Source organism: Canis lupus, chromosome 17 (assembly GCF_011100685.1).
Source record: "Canis lupus familiaris isolate Mischka breed German Shepherd chromosome 17, alternate assembly UU_Cfam_GSD_1.0, whole genome shotgun sequence".
Lineage (NCBI taxonomy): Eukaryota > Metazoa > Chordata > Mammalia > Carnivora > Canidae > Canis > Canis lupus.
In genome coordinates this window covers 25,426,490-25,443,623 of record NC_049238.1, presented here as the reverse complement: position 1 = coordinate 25,443,623, position 17,134 = coordinate 25,426,490, and the positions used below count along the sequence as shown (strand labels likewise).

At 39.6% G+C, this 17,134-nt stretch overlaps 1 protein-coding gene across 4 annotated transcripts in view; it reads right to left on the bottom strand.

Moving 5' to 3' along the window:
* Positions 1 to 16,860, bottom strand: part of SPAST (spastin) — a 54,843-nt gene extending 37,983 nt beyond the window's left edge. For 2 of the 4 annotated variants that reach the window (XM_038561210.1, XM_038561211.1), the window contains exon 1: positions 16,164 to 16,860. In XM_038561210.1, the coding sequence (XP_038417138.1) occupies positions 16,164 to 16,602 (439 nt within the window). In that variant the 5' untranslated portion in view covers positions 16,603 to 16,860. The remainder of the gene's footprint in view (positions 1 to 16,163) is intronic. The other 2 variants (XM_038561208.1, XM_038561209.1) reach the window with 1 other exon arrangement.
* Between the last annotated feature and the right edge of the window lie 274 nt (positions 16,861 to 17,134).

Sequence of the window (17,134 nt, the reverse complement as noted above, 5' to 3'; positions counted from 1 at the left end):
TGGAAATCATCTATTAGAATCAGCTTTTCTTTCCCAACTTATATTCCTATTTAATCAAACAAAAATTCCAATGTCATTCCTTAATATCATTTGAAATTTCAAAGCCAATCAATTATCATGACTCCTTTGATTAAGAGAGATGAAGTCTTACTATAACTACCACACAAAACAACTAAAAAGTGCTGTCCCCTTGTGAGTGTACCTACCCCTTCCTTCATTCCCCAAATAAATCACTAGCTATATTTAGCCCTGGGATGAGGTAATTTCTTACTTATTATAGTGCCATTAGTATTTCACAGTTTCTTTTTTTTAAATTTTTATTTATCATTTATGATAGTCACAGAGAGAGAGAGAGAGAGGCAGAGACACAGGCAGAGGGAGAAGCAGGCTCCATGCACCGGGAGCCTGACATGGGATTCGATCCTGGGTCTCCAGGATCGCGCCCTGGGCCAAAGGCAGGCGCCAAACCGCTGCGCCACCCAGGGATCCCTATTTCACAGTTTCTGAGCCAGAATAAGTGTTCAAGAAGTACTTGATAATGAAACATGAAGAAATTATTAAGAATATGTTATATGTCAATTCAAACTATTTGGATGCTTATTTTCCTATATATTAAAAAAAATCTGCTTATGTGTATTTTTAGTTTTTTAATTTGAGAAAAGGGGGAAAATTACAGAAAAGAGTAAAATAGCATTTGCATTCTGAGCGATGGTAACTGATAACAATGTCAAATTTGCTTAAATTTGTTTTAAAATAAATTACAATCTAACAGATACAAAAGTTTCTTTTTTATGCCTCTTCCCATTCTAATGCTCCTTTCTAGAAACCACTGTAATATATTCAGTGTGTATCTTTCTAGTATATGTTTTTCTGCTGTTTCTATTGTATTTGTATTATTTTAAAATTATGTACTGCTTCTGAGATCTATGTTACTATGTTGAGGATCTAGTTCCCTCATTTTGATTTCTATATAGTATCCTTTATCATCCTACAATTTATTCAACTATTTTTCTATTAAAACATATTTAGGTTGTTTCCAGTTTTCTTTTTTTTCTTTTTTTTTTTTTAAGATTTTATTTATTTATTCATGAGAGACACAGAGAGAGAGGCAGAGACACAGACAGAGGGAGAAGCAGGCTCCATGCAGGGAGCCTGATGTGGGACTTGATCCCGGGACCCCAGGATCATGCCCTGGGCTGAAGGCAGCGCTAAACTGCTGAGCCACCCAGGCTGCCCTGTTTCCAGATTCTATTTCAAATAATGCTGCAATAAACATGCTTGTACCTGTCGTCCTACATACATGTGCCAATTTCTCTAGGGTATATGTCTTAAGAGGTAGAGTTAATGAGTCATAGCTTATCTCCATTCACTAGAAATGAAGAAACTACTTTTTGAGAGTGCTTGTACCAATTTCCACTCCTAATAGCAGTCAATGACAGTTCTCACTGGCAATACCCCAAAAAATGCTTTAAGGAGTTCTAGTACATTACTGTAAGCAAATTAAATGACTAATTACAAATAAAATCACCTGCTTGGGGCACCTGGGTACCTCAGTGGGTTAAGCATCTGCCTCCAAGTTTCAGCTCAGGTCATTCATGATTTTAGGGTCATGAGATCAAGCTTCACACTCGGCTCCGCACATAAGATTCTCTCTCTCCCTCTCCTGCCCCTCCCCCCTTCTGCTTGAGTGTGTAGAGACATACATATGCACACGTCTATCCATGCTCTCTCTAAAAATAAATAAATAAATTCACATGCTCAATAATTACTCAATTACCTCACATTCTTGATAAGAGGTAGCTGATTTGCTGCATTATTTGAATCTCACAAGTTGGTACGATGATAGAAAATGCAAAAATAATTCCTACAAAACTTACAAGTACAAGACTACTGGAGAAAGGATAGACATATAGGTCAGTAGAACAGAAGAGAAAGTCCAAAAATAGGCCCACACATATAACACTGATTGACTTTGACAAGAATGACAACGCAATTCAATGAAGAAAGAACAGCCTCTTCAAAAAATGATGCTAGAATAATGGCCAAAAAAATAAAACAAAACTTCACACAACACAGAAAAAATTAATTTGAAATGGATCACAGACCTAAATGTAAAACCTAAAACTACATAATTTTTAGAAGAAAACAGACAAAATTCTTCATGATCTTGGCTTAGGCAGAGATTTAGAATAGAATCTAAAAATCACAAACCTTAAGAGGATATAACTGATAAACTAGACTCCATTAAAATGAAAAGCTCCTGCTCTTCAAAAGACAGAGTTAGACATGAAAACACAAGCCACAAACTGGGAGAAAATATTTGCAAAACAATCTGTCTAATAAGGACACATAACCAGAATATATAAAGAACTCTTAAAATACAACGATTAAAAAAACAATTCATTAAAAATAGTGGGCAAAAAATTGGATAATGTATACTTTACAAAAGAAAGATGAATGGCAAATAAGCACAAGAAAAGATGTTCAACATCATCAGCTGTTAGGAACTACAAAATTAAAATCACAAAATACCACTAAGTACCTAATTTAAAATTGAAAAAAATTATGACATCAACTATACTCAAAAATTTCTTAAAGCACTTAAAATTGTAAGATAAAATATAAATGGACCTTACTTATGTTTCCAAGTGTGAATATAAAATGGTAGAGCCACATTAAAAAGAGTTTGGTAGGGACGCCTGAGTGGCTCAGGAGTTGAGGACCTGCCTTGGGCTCAAGGTATGATCCTGAAGTCCCAGGATTGAGTACCATATTGGGCTCCCCACGGGGAGCCTGCTACTCCCTCTCCCTATGTCTCTGCCTCTCTCTGTGTCCCTCATGAATAAGTAAATAAATGGTTCTTTAAAAAAAAAAAATTTGGTAGTTTCTTATGATATTTATCTTATGGCCCAGCAATCTTTTCTTCTATGTATTTACCCAAAGAAATGAAAGCATCAAAGATTAGTACATGAATGTTTATAGTGCTTTATTTGTACAAGCTAAAAAATAGAAACAACCCAGATGTCCATCATTTAGTGAATGCATTAACAAACTGTGGCATATCCATAGACAGCATATTACTCAGCAATAAAAAGGAACAAACTACTGGTCAATGTAGGAACATGGATGAATCTCAAAATGATTCCACTTATATAATACTCAGTGAAGACAAAACTATAGGAACAGATCAGATTTCCAGGGGCTAATGAGAAGGCAAGGGGATTGATTACAAAGGAGCTTTTGGGGTGATTAAACATTCAGTTTATCAATTGTTGTCATGGTTACCCAACTGTCAAAACTCATTGAACTACACACTCATAAAAGGTTAAATTTTACTCAATGTAAAATATACCTCAATAAATCTGACTTAAAAAGTGCAATACTTCCAACATTTATGTATAAGGATATTCACTGTGGCATGGAATATAACACCAGAACTATAATTTTCATTACAAGAGTAAAATTAGAAGACAAAAAGCTGAAAATTATTTTTAAAACGTCTGTTTGAAGGGATCAAAGAGTTTTCAAAACAGTGAAAATTACCCAAATTTGGAAAGGAACCATTTCACATTCATTAGGATGGTTATTTTCAAAAATTTCCAAAATATGAAAGGAAAAAAAGCCAACAGAGGTGGGCCTGGTATTTGGGGCGCTTTTCTACTTGAAGCAACTGCCAATTCTGAAGGCAAAAGTGGCCAAGAAACTAAGCAGAGCTTTCAGCAGACTCACAGAACTGAGTCTACAAAATGTGAATTTCAGGGCATGCCCAGAAGTAGTGGCAAAGATTCCAGGGTTTTGGTTGGGACTCTCCATTACTAGGCCAGCCTGCACAAGGGCTGGAAACCATACTCACATCACTTCAATACCTTAAGGTAAAGGAAGCTATAGTCCTCCCTGTCCACTTATCATCCTTTTGACTAAATTACAGCAGAAAAATCAAACCTTCCAATGGTCCCCAGCACACAAAAGGCCCTCAGTTCTTAGTTTCCCTTACACATTTTTCATACCTCTATAGCCCCAAATAACACTCAAAACTCCAACCAGGCTATATTAAATCAAAAGAAGATTGAAGAGGCAGAAATTTAGGGGCACCTGGGTGGCTCAGTGGTTGAGCATCTGCCTTTGGCTCAGGTCATGATCCCAGGATCTTGGGATCAAGCCCTGCATTGGGCTCCCTGTGGGGAATCTGCTTCTCCCTCTGCCTGTGTCTCTGCCTCTCTCTGTGTCTTTCATGAATAAATACATAAAATCTTAAAAAAAAAAAAAAAAGAAAAAGAAATTTACATTCACTGTTGTACTTGACATTACTAGCTGATAATCTGAACTACAAGTGAACTACATAATTTAAGGCAAACAATGGCCCAAAGGTCAAATACTGTCAGCTACCTGTTTTTGTACATAAAACTTTACTGGAGGGGTCCCTAGTGGCTCAGTTGGTTAAGCATCGGCTCTTGATTTAGGGTCAGGTCATGATCTTGGGATCCTGAGATTGAGACTGGTGTCAGGCTCTGCACTCAGCACACAGGATTCTTTCCCTCTTCTTCTCCTTCCCACTCTGCCCCTTCTCCTACTCGCAAATGTGCGCACACTCTCTCTCAAATAAGTAAATAAAATCTTCAAAAAAACTTTACTGGATCACATCTACTGTATCAGATTTTGAGCACTCAGAAAGCTTAAAATATTGTGACAGGGAGCTTAAATGGCCCAAAAGAAAAATCAAAGCCAACACAAAAACTGACAAAGGACTTAGGCATTTTTCAAAGAAGATATGGAAATGGTCCATAAGTGAAAAAATGCTCATCATAAATCATTAGAGAAATGCAAATCAAAACCACGATAAGGGGCAGCCCCGGTGGCGCAGCGGTTTAGCACCGCCTGCAGCCCAGGGTGTGATCCTGGAGACCCGGGATCGAGTCCCACATTAGGCTCCCTGCATGGTGCCTGCTTCTCCCTCTGCCTGTGTCACTGCCTCTCTCTCTCTAGCTGTGTCTCTATGAATAAATAAAATCTTAAAAAAAAAAAACCACGATGAGGCACTGCTTCACATCTATTAGGAAGACTATTATTTTAAAAACCTGGAAACTAACAAATGTGAGTAAGTGGAAACCCTCATGCACTGGTGGTGGGAAAGTACAAATAGTACAACTGATGTGGAAAAGTTTGGCAGTCCCTCAAAAAGTTAAACATGCAATTACCATATAATCCAGCAATTCTACTCCTGGGTAGATACTCAAAAGTAGTGAAAGCAGGGAAGCAAACAGATACCTATATACCAGCATTCACAGTAGCGTTATTCACAATAGATGGAAACAACCCAAATGTCCATCAATAGACAAATGGTTAAACAAAATGTGGTACATACATATAGTGGAATATCATTCAGCCTTAAAAAGCAATGAAATCTGCTACAAGACTGCTGAACCTTGAAAACATTATGCTAAGTGAGACAAGTCAGATACAAAAATATTGTAGGACTCCATTTAGTTAAGGTACCTGGAACAGGCAAATTCATAGATACAGAAAAGTAGAACAGAAATTATCAGGGACTGAGGAAGGGGATGATGGAGAAAGGGAGATGGGTGGGCAGTTATTGTTTAACGGGTATAAGTTTCTATTTGGAATGATAAAAAGTTCTAGAAATGGATAATGGTGATGGTTGCATGACATTGGGAATGTATTTAATACCACTGAATTGCACGCTTAAAATGAATAAAAGGACAAATTTTATGTTATCTATGCTTTACAGTAAAAAAAAATTACTAACTGGCCCATTATAAGCAATTTGCTGACAGCAATGAAAATGAAAAAACTGTACCACGTGAAACATCACAGAATCTGACAAGCATATACTGAGCAAAAAAGGCCATATACAAAATGAACACATACTGTATGATTTCATTTGTAAAGCTGAAGATCAGGCAAAACGGATTTATAGTGTTAGAATTAGGATTTGTAGATACCTTTGCCAAGGATGGAGAAAGGTAGTAAGTGGAAGAGAGCATGACAAAGGCAGGCTTCTGGAATAATATTCTATCTCTTGACCTGGTGGGGTTTCAAACTGCTTTGTTCCTTTTGAAAATTCATTAAGCAATATAGTAACTGTGCACTTTATGTATAATTTAATCAAAGTTTACCTAAAAACTCAAAAAACAAAAAACAGAAGGGGAAGATAAAGTATATGGAAATGGAAAGAGTTCCAATACATTAAGGAAAATAGTTACAGATCAGTTTGTATGTAACATTTTTCCCCTCTCATAAATATATAGGCAGACAAAGTCAGGTAACTTATTAGTAATCATCTCCCTAGGATAAGATTAAAGAGGACTTTTACTTTCTATATTTGTTCATGATTTTAATTTTTTAAAAAGATTTATGTATTTTAGAGACAGAATGAGTACTTATACAAGAGGCAGAAAGAGTGAGTGAGAAATCTCAAGCAGACTCCGTGCTGAGCACAAAGCCACAGAGCCCAACCCAGGGCTCAATCCAATCCCAATATCATGACGTGAGCTTGATAAGGGTTGAACACTTAATCAACTGAACCACCAGGCGCCCCCATTATTTTAATTTTTGAGTATGTGCTATTGTATAAGCAACAGAAATACTAATGATACCTATCTTTAAGTAGAGGTAAGTATAATAGACTAAGTTATGAATTATCTACTGCATCTTTTCATTCAGATAGTTAATAGTACCACACTGCCATGAGAAGGGTCAAAAGAGTAGTTTGGGGTGGAGAGAAGTTACGTGTTTTAAGTTACAAAATGTGGACTTAAGTCCTTGCTCATCATTTAATAGCTAGCAGTATGACTTTGAGAAAGTCAGTTAATCTCTTTGAACTTTAGTCTCCTGACCTAAAAACAAGATGACATTTCTTTTACCTAACCCTGAATTGTGGCAAAAATCAAATGAAATAGGGTATGTGACAATACTTTAAACAATAAAGAGGCATATAAACAGTACTTCTACTATCTTTATCATACTTACTACATTTGTTTGCTAATTTAAATCATTCTACTCCTAAACTGCATGCACAGTTCTATGTTTGTGATTTTTCCTCATTTAAGTTCTATAAAACCACTGCTTTTACTTATCTAGTCCTTCTTAAGTATTTACCTACAAATAATTCCAGAGAATATATTCATTTTCCTACAAAATTTTCTGCTAGCAACTTGCAAGTGTCACTATTAGCAGAATAACAGGTATCTTTAAAAATCCTACAATGGGGCACCTGGGTGGCTCAGTTGGTTAAGAATCTGCCTTTGGCTCAGGTCATGATCCTGGGGTCCTGTGATTGAGCCCCACGTCAGGCTCCCTGCTCAGTGGGTAATCTGCTTCTCCTCCCTCTGTCCCTCCTCCTGTTCATGCTCATTCTCTCTCAAATAAATATAATCTTTAAAAAAATCCTATAATAGATTTTACTGTGTGCTAAACCCAAATAAACCAAAGGGATCATAAAGCATCAGCGAATAGCCCCCAGATTAATTCTCTCATAGTTCACTATTATAGAAAGGATATTTTCTACTGTGTTTTAACTCAGCAAAAAGGTCACATTTGCGTTTACTTTCCAACATCAAAGTGTATTTCTGAAATAAAGACTTACTATCTCATTTAATTGGGAAGGTTCTAAATCCCATGTAAAGAAATCATTTCAGTTTTGGACATTTTCTTTAAACCTTAAGAATATCAATTAATTTATCTTCCTTAAAGTTTTTTGTATTTACTATAGGTAGTAGGTAATTTTAATTTTCTTCTATGTATTTTCTCTATTTTCCAAATTCTCTGAGAGGCTTGCATTACTTTCATATATGAGTACAAAATTATTACTTTTATCTCTTTTACAATAAAAAACTAGGATACTAGGTGAGCTTAGGGGGAGACTTCCATCTGTTTTTATCCTGAACGAAGGGTCACAATTAGCAAAAAATATTTTTATATTATTCTAGATAATTATCCTTCTTCTTCAAATTTCATTTACACTGCTGTAAGTATACCTAAAAAGGGTAACAGAAATCAAGTATCAAGGTTTAGCAGTATTCTAATCTAACTTCCAGGGGTTATAGTCTTAAAGGGATTGTTGAATTAATAACACTAGTCCCATTTTCTGAAGACCTACTATGTGCAGGCACTGAGTATTTTACAAACATTGACTCAGTGTAGTAAGTAACTTGCCCAAGATCTTGAATAGTCAGAATTCAAATATCATTTTGGATACTAGGCACCACAATTTAAAAAGGATAAAATTAGACTCTCAAAGCTGAGAAAGAGAAAAGCAGTCCCTGACATCCAGGAGCTGGCCTAGTACTATCAGAAAGGCATTGGTATAACTAGGGGCTGACCTGGCATTACTGCTAGGCCTGGTGTTCTGTTGAACATAAACAATCTCACAGAATATCAAAATCGGATAAGGTCACTCTGTAATATCGTGATGGATCAAGACAAAAAAAAAAAAAAAAGACCACTCCAACATCATGTCTAAACACAAACAAAACATGAATATATAGATTTTAAAGATTTTATTTATTTATTCATGAGACACAGAGAGAGAGGCAGAGACACAGGCAGATGGAGAAGAAGGCTTGCTGCATGGAGCCTGATGTGGGACTCAATCCTGGGACTCCGGGATCACGCCCTGAGCTGAAGGTAGATGCTCAACCACTGAGCTACCCAGATGTCTCAATCAAAACATGAATATTGTCCAAGCCATGAAATACCAAGTATCTCCTCTTCAGACTAATGAGTGCTTCTCAATCAATTATAGCTTTAGACTCATTCTAGTCTTCCCTCTCTCTAGATCACATTTAAGATACTTATTCATAGAATACCCCCACTTCATGACAGCACCCAATGCAGAGTAAAACCGATTCCTTAAATCCTCCTCAAAAATCACCTAATACAAGGCCAATCCTATAAGATATTTCCAGCACCCTTATCCTGAGATGCCACTGTTACCACAGTGTGCATTCTCCCTGCTTCAATAATAAATCCCTCCCCCCAAAAAAATAATAATAAATTCCACTTGCTCTGGGGCACCTGGGTGGCTCCAGGGTTTGAATGTCTGCCTTCGGCTCAGGTTATGATCCTGGGATCAGGTTCTGCATCAGGGTCCCTGCAGGGAGCCTGCTTCTCCCTCTGCCTGTGTCTCTGCCTCTCTCTCATGAATACATAAAATCTTAAAAAAAAAAAAAAAATCCCACTTGTTCAACTACAGGTGTGTATGTTCTAGTGACAGTTGACTGAAAGACATTGACAAAGACCACTTAAGAATAGCAGTTAATTCTCTCCTCTATTATAGCATAAAATATTTGCAGACGAGCTGGATTATATACGTGAATACATGAATAAGTTTAGCATGTCTATCCTATACCTTCATAGCTGTAAAACATGGTCTCTAGGGTAATCATAGATTTTAATTATTTTTCTTTCCTCATCTACTAGAGTGAACTGCTGAGATGTGTGTTCCAAGTTTTATTCTATAGGATGTCTAGTGTGAGTAAAGAGGGAAAAAAAATGCTACAATAGCACATTAATATGTGTGCTGGTATTATATAGCTCAAGGAGCATTATAGGTCAAAAAAGAGGAAAACTAGTAGAAAAATAGAGAATCTATACTTTGCCAGAAGTCAAAAAGCCAACTACTATTGAGTGGTGCAGAAGAACTATGATAGTGAAAAAGAGGCAGGAAGGGTTAGAGAAGATCCTTTATCAAATAATTTAATATCCATTTACTGATTGCCTATTTCTTAACTGTCACCAGGATGATGAACAATAATCTTAGGAATCTAGTTACCTGTTTGTGGGGTTTAACTGTAGTCTACATTAGGAAAATATAAATCGTTCACCATACACAAAGATAAACTCAAAATGGATGAAAGATCTAAATGTGAGACAAGATTCCATCAAAATCCTAGAGAAGAACACAGGCAACACCCTTTTTGAACTCGGCCATAGTAACTTCTTGCAAGATACATCCACGAAGGCAAAAGAAACAAAAGCAAAAATGAACTATTGGGACTTCATCAAGATAAGAAGCTTTTGCACAGCAAAGGATACAGTCAACAAAACTCAAAGACAACCTACAGAATGGGAGAGGATATTTGCAAATGACATATCAGATAAAGGGCTAGTTTCCAAGATCTATAAAGAACTTATCAAACTCAACACCAAAGAAACAAACAATCCAATCATGAAATGGGCAAAAGACATGAAGAGAAATCTCACAGAGGAAGACATAGACATGGCCAACATGCACATGAGAAAATGCTCTGCATCACTTGCCATCAGGGAAATACAAATCAAAACCACAATGAGATACCACCTCACACCAGTGAGAATGGGGAAAATTAACAAGGCAGGAAACAACAAATGTTGGAGAGGATGCAGAGAAAAGGGAACCCTCTTACACTGTTGGTGGGAATGTGAACTGGTGCAGCCACTCTGGAAAACTGTGTGGAGGTTCCTCAAACAGTTAAAAATAGACCTGCCCTACGACCCAGCAATTGCACTGTTGGGGATTTACCCCAAAGATACAAATGCAATGAAACGCCGGGACACCTGCACCCCGATGTTTCTAGCAGCAATGGCCACGATAGCCAAACTGTGGAAGGAGCCTCGGTGTCCAAAGAAAGATGAATGGATAAAGAAGATGTGGTTTATGTATACAATGGAATATTACTCAGCTATTAGAAATGACAAATACCCACCATTTGCTTCAACGTGGATGGAACTGGAGGGTATTATGCTGAGTGAAGTAAGCCAGTCGGAGAAGGACAAACATTATATGGTCTCATTCATTTGGGGAATATAAATAATAGTGAAAGGGAATATAAGGGAAGGGGGAAGAAATGTGTGGGAAATATCAGAAAGGGAGACAGAACGTAAAGACTGCTAACTCTGGGAAACGAACTAGGGGTGGTAGAAGGGGAGGAGGGCGGGGGGTGGGAGTGAATGGGTGATGGGCACTGGGGGTTATTCTGTATGTTAGTAAATTGAACACCAATAAAAAATAAATTAAAAAAAAAAGGAAAAATATAAATCGCAATTAAAAAAAAAAACAGCTAAAACAGAGCAAGGGATAAAGTTCCTAACAGTGGTTGCCTTTTGTCTCTTTAATGTAAATGCCACTAAATATTCTTGAAGAGAAATGAGAAATAAAAGGTACTGTTATTCTTTTGGAAAAGAGAGACATCACATGGAAAAGAGTGATATCATCCATCAGAATTCTTTCCTTGCTGTAATCATTAGCAGAATCATTAGGCCCAAGAAAACTGTCTGAAATCAATCCTTTAAAATGATGACCGGTTTTTAGGGTTAAAAGAAAGTATACCAAATCTGACTTTTTAAATGTATTATTGATTTATTTGAGATAGAGTGAGAGACAATATGTGTACCAGCGGGGGCTGGGAGGGGTACAAGGTGAAGCAGGCTCATCAATGAGCAGGGAGGCCAATGTGGGGCTCAATCCCAAAACCCTGGGATCACGACCTGAGCCAAAGGCAGACACTCAACCAACTGAGCCACACAGGTGCCCCTGAATCTGACATTTGTGACCTCTATTCTCTATCCTCACCTTCTGAAAATCTAGTTAGGCAAGGGATCTTGTGTTTTAAATAGGGCAAGGTTGAATTACACGTGAACACAAAATTATATGACAATTTTTTAAAAGCCTAGTGTTTTAAATACAAACTGACTAGGAATAAATATAAAAGGATTCTATTTAGACAATTTCTGTCCTTGATGCCAGGTTCTTCAGCCCTACAATATCCTGAGAAACCAGCTCTCTCTCTTTCATACAACATACTGGGCCCTTACTGTCAAGTTCTACATACTCCTGGTAATCAAACCACACCTAGAAAACCTGCACCACTGTATTACCCAAGAGATCTCAGGCTTGTCTTATTGCAGGAGCCATGCCAAACATGTTAGGTCATGTTCTGGTTAATCCAAAGACCCACTATAACAACCTCCTCTTTTCCCCCAAGTATTCCAAGGGGCCCAGTATTAGCATTACAAAACAGAGAACCTGCTTAGTATGAAGCAAAAAGTATAAAATTATGAGTGGTATAATTTTCCGTTCACTTAAACTCTGTTCCTGGCTCTGCTAATTTGAGTTCACTCTTTAAATTTCAGTTTCTCCATACACATAATGGATATAAAAAGTTATCAGTTTTCCAAGGATGTTCAACAATTAAAGAAAACATCCAAAAAATTACTTAACTCTTTGAAAAAAAATGAGATACATAATATACATGAAAACATACATCACATAGCAAATGCTGTCTTATTTCAATGGAGAGTAAGTTTTTCTACAGTAGCATCTAGAATGAAGAGAGCTGTGCAAATAAACTAGTATCCAGTAATTGCTTGTTTTAATGAATAGAACTCGAATATCCCTACATTAGGTAAATAGAATTTGCTGTGTTATCATTCTCTACTTCAAATAGTTTGGTTTCGGACAAATTTAAGCCTTTATGAAAATTCAGTATCAAGGCCACCTAGAGAGCTCAGTTAGTTAAGTAGCTGCCTTTGGCTCAAGATCCTGGGATCCTGGGATTCAGCAGCATCAGCATAGGGGCTCCCTGCTCAGTGGGGAGCCTGCTTCCCTCTCTCCATTTGCCACTCCCCCTGCTCACACTCTCTCAAATAAAATCTTATAAAAAAAAAAAAAAAAGAAAATTCAGTATCAAAACTGAGTATACCATAAGAATAAAATACAAAATAAACAGTTATCCTATAAGCCACGTTTATACACTACTTTATTGAAATAAGATTTAATTTGGCCTTTATTACTTCAAGGCAACAAATGTTTTAATTATTTAACACCACAACAGTATGAAATATCCCACTTCACTTGATGAAATAAGGGGGCTCTCAGTGTATTCAGAAGTCAAGTCAAGTTGCTAAGAGAATGGTAGTGCATGATCTTACTGGCCCCTTGATGGTTTAACACAAAGTTAGAAAACTTTAAGACTACTTTAAAGACAATTATTTCTATTCGTTCATATATATCTTGACGCAGTGCGAAAGGAGAATAAAATTCTCTTATTCTTCTACATTGTCAATAATGGCTGAGAGATAAACTCTAAATATGAACTCTTGCAACTATTGGATTAAGGCTAAAGTACAAAAATTGGAATATTCTAAAGGAAAAATATGAGATAGAAAAGAAGACAATATAAATCTAGCTTTAATTCATTTTTAAAATAAAATGAATCTTTAATTAGTTTCAGCATATAACACCTCAGCTGTAAAACTCATTCTAAAAATTATCATAATTCCAATGTCTACTTTAGAAGCTAAAGTATACATAAAGCAAATAACTTTGAAAAGAAACATCAGTAGAAAGAGGTTGAAGTATGTGGTCCATGGATTGCTGAAAATATTTATATTTTTAAAATATTTTATTTATTTTTAAGATTTCTTTATTTATTCATTCATGAGAGACACACAGAGAGAGAGAGAGAGAGAGAGAGAGAGGAAGAGATACAAGCAGAGGGAGAAGCAGGCTCCACGCAGGGAACCCAATGTGGCACTTGATCCCGGGACTCCAGGATCACGCTCTGAGCCAAAGGCAGACGCTACACCACTGAGCCACCCAGGCATCCCTTAAAAAATATTTTAGAGGAATTAAATATAATAGATGTAGGCATATATGTGATACTCTAAGATAAGTCATAAGTATGAAACCCAAGGCCTGAATTATACTTTTTTATTTATCTATTCATTTGTCAGAGACAGAGAGACAGGGAGAGTGGGTGCTCACAAGCAAGGGGAGCAGCAAGCTCCCTGCTGAGCAAGGAGCCTGATGTGGGACTTGATCCCAGGACCCTGGGATCATGGCCTGAGCTAAAGGCAGACACTTAACCTAGGGACACCTAGGTGTTCCCTGAATTCTACTTTTGTCATTTATCTCTAATTACAGAACTGATTTCTCCTTAAATCTCAGAGCCTTGGGTCTTTTTTTAAATACCTTTTAATACTGTGGTTTTCCTTGCCCTCTCTTATCTCACCTCCGAACTGCCATCATTCAGTGTTAAATAAAATTTCCTTGTGTTTTCTTGCATTCTCTTCCTTAAATATTACAATGAACCTATCTTAAACATAAACCCTTTATTCCAAAACATCTTTTGATTTAGATCAATAAACTTCTGAGGACTCTACTGTAATTGGATAGTGCAATAAAACAGTGCTTCTCTAGGAAGGGATGATGGTACTCTTCTTCATCCTCACCAAGGATCCTTGGATGTTCTAAGAGGTGGTACAGAACGAAGCAGGCAACAAAACACTTCCTTCCACAAACACATGGTATTCTTTTCTTGCCTTTTTTTTTTTTAAATAAACATTTTATTTATTTATTCAAGACAGACAGACAGACAGACATAGGCAGAAGGAGAAGCCAGCTCCATTCAGGGAGCCTGATGTGGGACTCCAACCCCACCCCCCACACACACTCCAGGATCACAACCTGAGCCAAAGGCAGATGCTCAACCACTGAGCCCACGTGGTATTCTTTTCTTAAATAGAACTCCTTCCTGGAATTCTTTTTTTTAATAAGGATTTTATTTTTCTTTTAAGTAATCTCCGGGATGCCTGGGATCGAGTCCCGTATCGGGCTCCTTGTGGAGAGCCTCCTTTTCTCTCTGCCTGTGTCTCTGCCTCTCTCTCTCTGTGTGTGTCTCTCATGAATAAATAAATAAAATCTTTTAAAAAATAATGAAAGTAAAAAAACATAAAATAAAATAATGAAAGTAATCTCCACACACAACATGGGGCTTGAACTCAAAACCCCCAGATCAAGCGTTGCATGCTCCACTGAGTCATGCATGTGTCCCTTCCAGAACTCTCTTAACCTCCCCTGTCCTTACAATTAAAACCATGAATGCTTGCCTCTTTCCTTATATCATACTTCTCAGTCCTAAGTTCCACAAAGGAAACAGGTTTCCAAAAAGCAAGCTCTAGAACAGTTTCTGCAGTTGACAGTAATGAGAGATACTACAAATGAACTGCAGACTGCTTTTTTTTTTTTTTTTTCTAATTGACAATGCAAGTTGTATCACACCTCAACTAGGTGTGTTACAAAAATGTTCTTTGGTAGTTACAGGAAAAAGAAAATCTCAGCATACTGGAGGCAGGGATGAAAGGAGGGATTTTCAAAATGTTAAGACTCCTTCTAACTTCAGTTCTCATCTTCCATTAAAAAAATGTTCATTAGCAATTAGCATAGGTTTGGATTGACCTGCTTTAATCTTTTGAGCCTCAGTTTGTTCATCCGTAAAATACTGAAACCAACAGTACCTTCACCTCACAGGGTAACTGCGCGGATTAAATAGGTAACACACACAAAGCTAACAGTAGAGTGTGGTGCACTGAGTGACTTAAAAACGTTAGTTTAAAAGAAATCTGAAGAATATGGTATTCTTGCCTTCATTCAGAAACATAAATCTTAAAAAATAAACCTACAAATCCTTGTTTCAAATTTTATTGTGAAATGCTATATTTTTCCTGTTCATTTATCTAACATTTCGATTTAAGAAACTTGGGAGGCTCCCTCGGAATACTGATTTAGATGAAAGCACATCTAACGGGCAAAAGTTTCATGTTCAAAGAGAACTTTATAAAGAAAACACCTAGGAGTCCTATTGATAAAACGACAGTCATGAAACTTAAAAAAAAAAATAATAATAATAATGCCCATTTTAGCTGTAATCATATGCAGCTGTTCCTTTCAAAATTAAGTCACCGTTTGTTCTTTTTTTTTTTTTTTTTCTTTTTTTCCTGACACTACAGTAGTCTGCTTTCGTGAAAAGCCTCCAAGACACAGCTTCTCCGACCCCAAACCCTTCTGGGAGCCACACAGCGTCTCCAGCGCTGGAAGGGTCACTCTAGGGCAACTGTCACTGTCAGTAGCACGACCGGCCGCCTCCGGGGGACTCCGGGGGACTCGGGTCGTGCAGAAGTGGAGGGGAAGGCTGGTGTCTGAAGCCAGGTGGCCAGCGAGGGCGCCTGAAAGGGAAGAGGTCTGGCCGAGACCTGGGGAGGAGGACGAGGGTCTGGCCGGTGGGGCCGCCTCCCGGGGGGGGGGGGGGCGTCAATTCCGGGGATGCACGCCCGCGCCCGCAGGAGGGGACGCAGGTGTCGCCCCCCCCCCGCCCCCCCGCACTTACCTTTCTCGTCCTCATCGATGCGCAGGGCAACGGAGATGTACTCGAAGGCCTGCTTGTGGAAGGCTCGGACGCGCTCGGCCTCCCCGCCCGGCACCGGCGCGGGGGGCGAGGCCGAGGCCGGCGCCGGCGCGGCCCGGGAGCTCCTCTTGGCAGCCATGAGGGCGCGGGAGAAGCGCTGGCAGAGCCACACGAAGAGGAGCCCCAGGTGGAAGGCGACCAGACGCAGCAGCGCGAAGCCTAGGAACAGCGGGTAGGAGAAGTAGTACAGGTTCCGCTTATGCGGAGACTCGGGCGGGGGGGCCGGCCTGGGGGCGGGACGCGCGGGCGCCAGGCAGGGGGGCGGAGGCCTGGGAGGCACCGGGCTGCTGCCGCTGCTGCCGCTGCTGCCGCCGCCGCCGCCGGAGCCTTTCTTCTTCCCTCGTCCACCCGGAGAACTCATTCACAGCTCCCACTGCCGCCGCCGCCATAACCCGCCTCCCGCAGACCGACGGCGACCAAGGACGGCGGCGGCCACTGGGACGGCGAGGGCCACAGACGCCCGCGCGCCCGCCGGGCCCAGGAGCTCGGCACCTCCACGCGCTGCCCGCCGGCCCCGCCCCTTTCTCCTCGCTCGGCCAGGAGCACAACCCCTTTCCTCCTCCTGCGGTCGGCGGCTCCTGCCCCTCCCGCTCTGCGTCCCCTCAGCCTCCTGGTAGCTCCGAGCGGTGGCCGCGCACGCGCACGCGCACGCCTGCCCATGGCTTTCGCCGGCGCGCGCGCGCACGCCGCCCTCTTTGTTGACCGAGCTCCTACTGCGCGTGTGCGGCTCGCGCCCCTCGCGCCCCTTCGCTGCGGAACTACAATTCCCAACGTCCAGTTCGGCTACGTGGTCCTCGGGATCCGTCGCTCTACGGGTAGCGGCGTCGCCGGGAGCCGCTCGGCAGAGGGGACCTCGGCCACCCGCTCTCGGCGGGGACAGCTGCGCCTTGGGG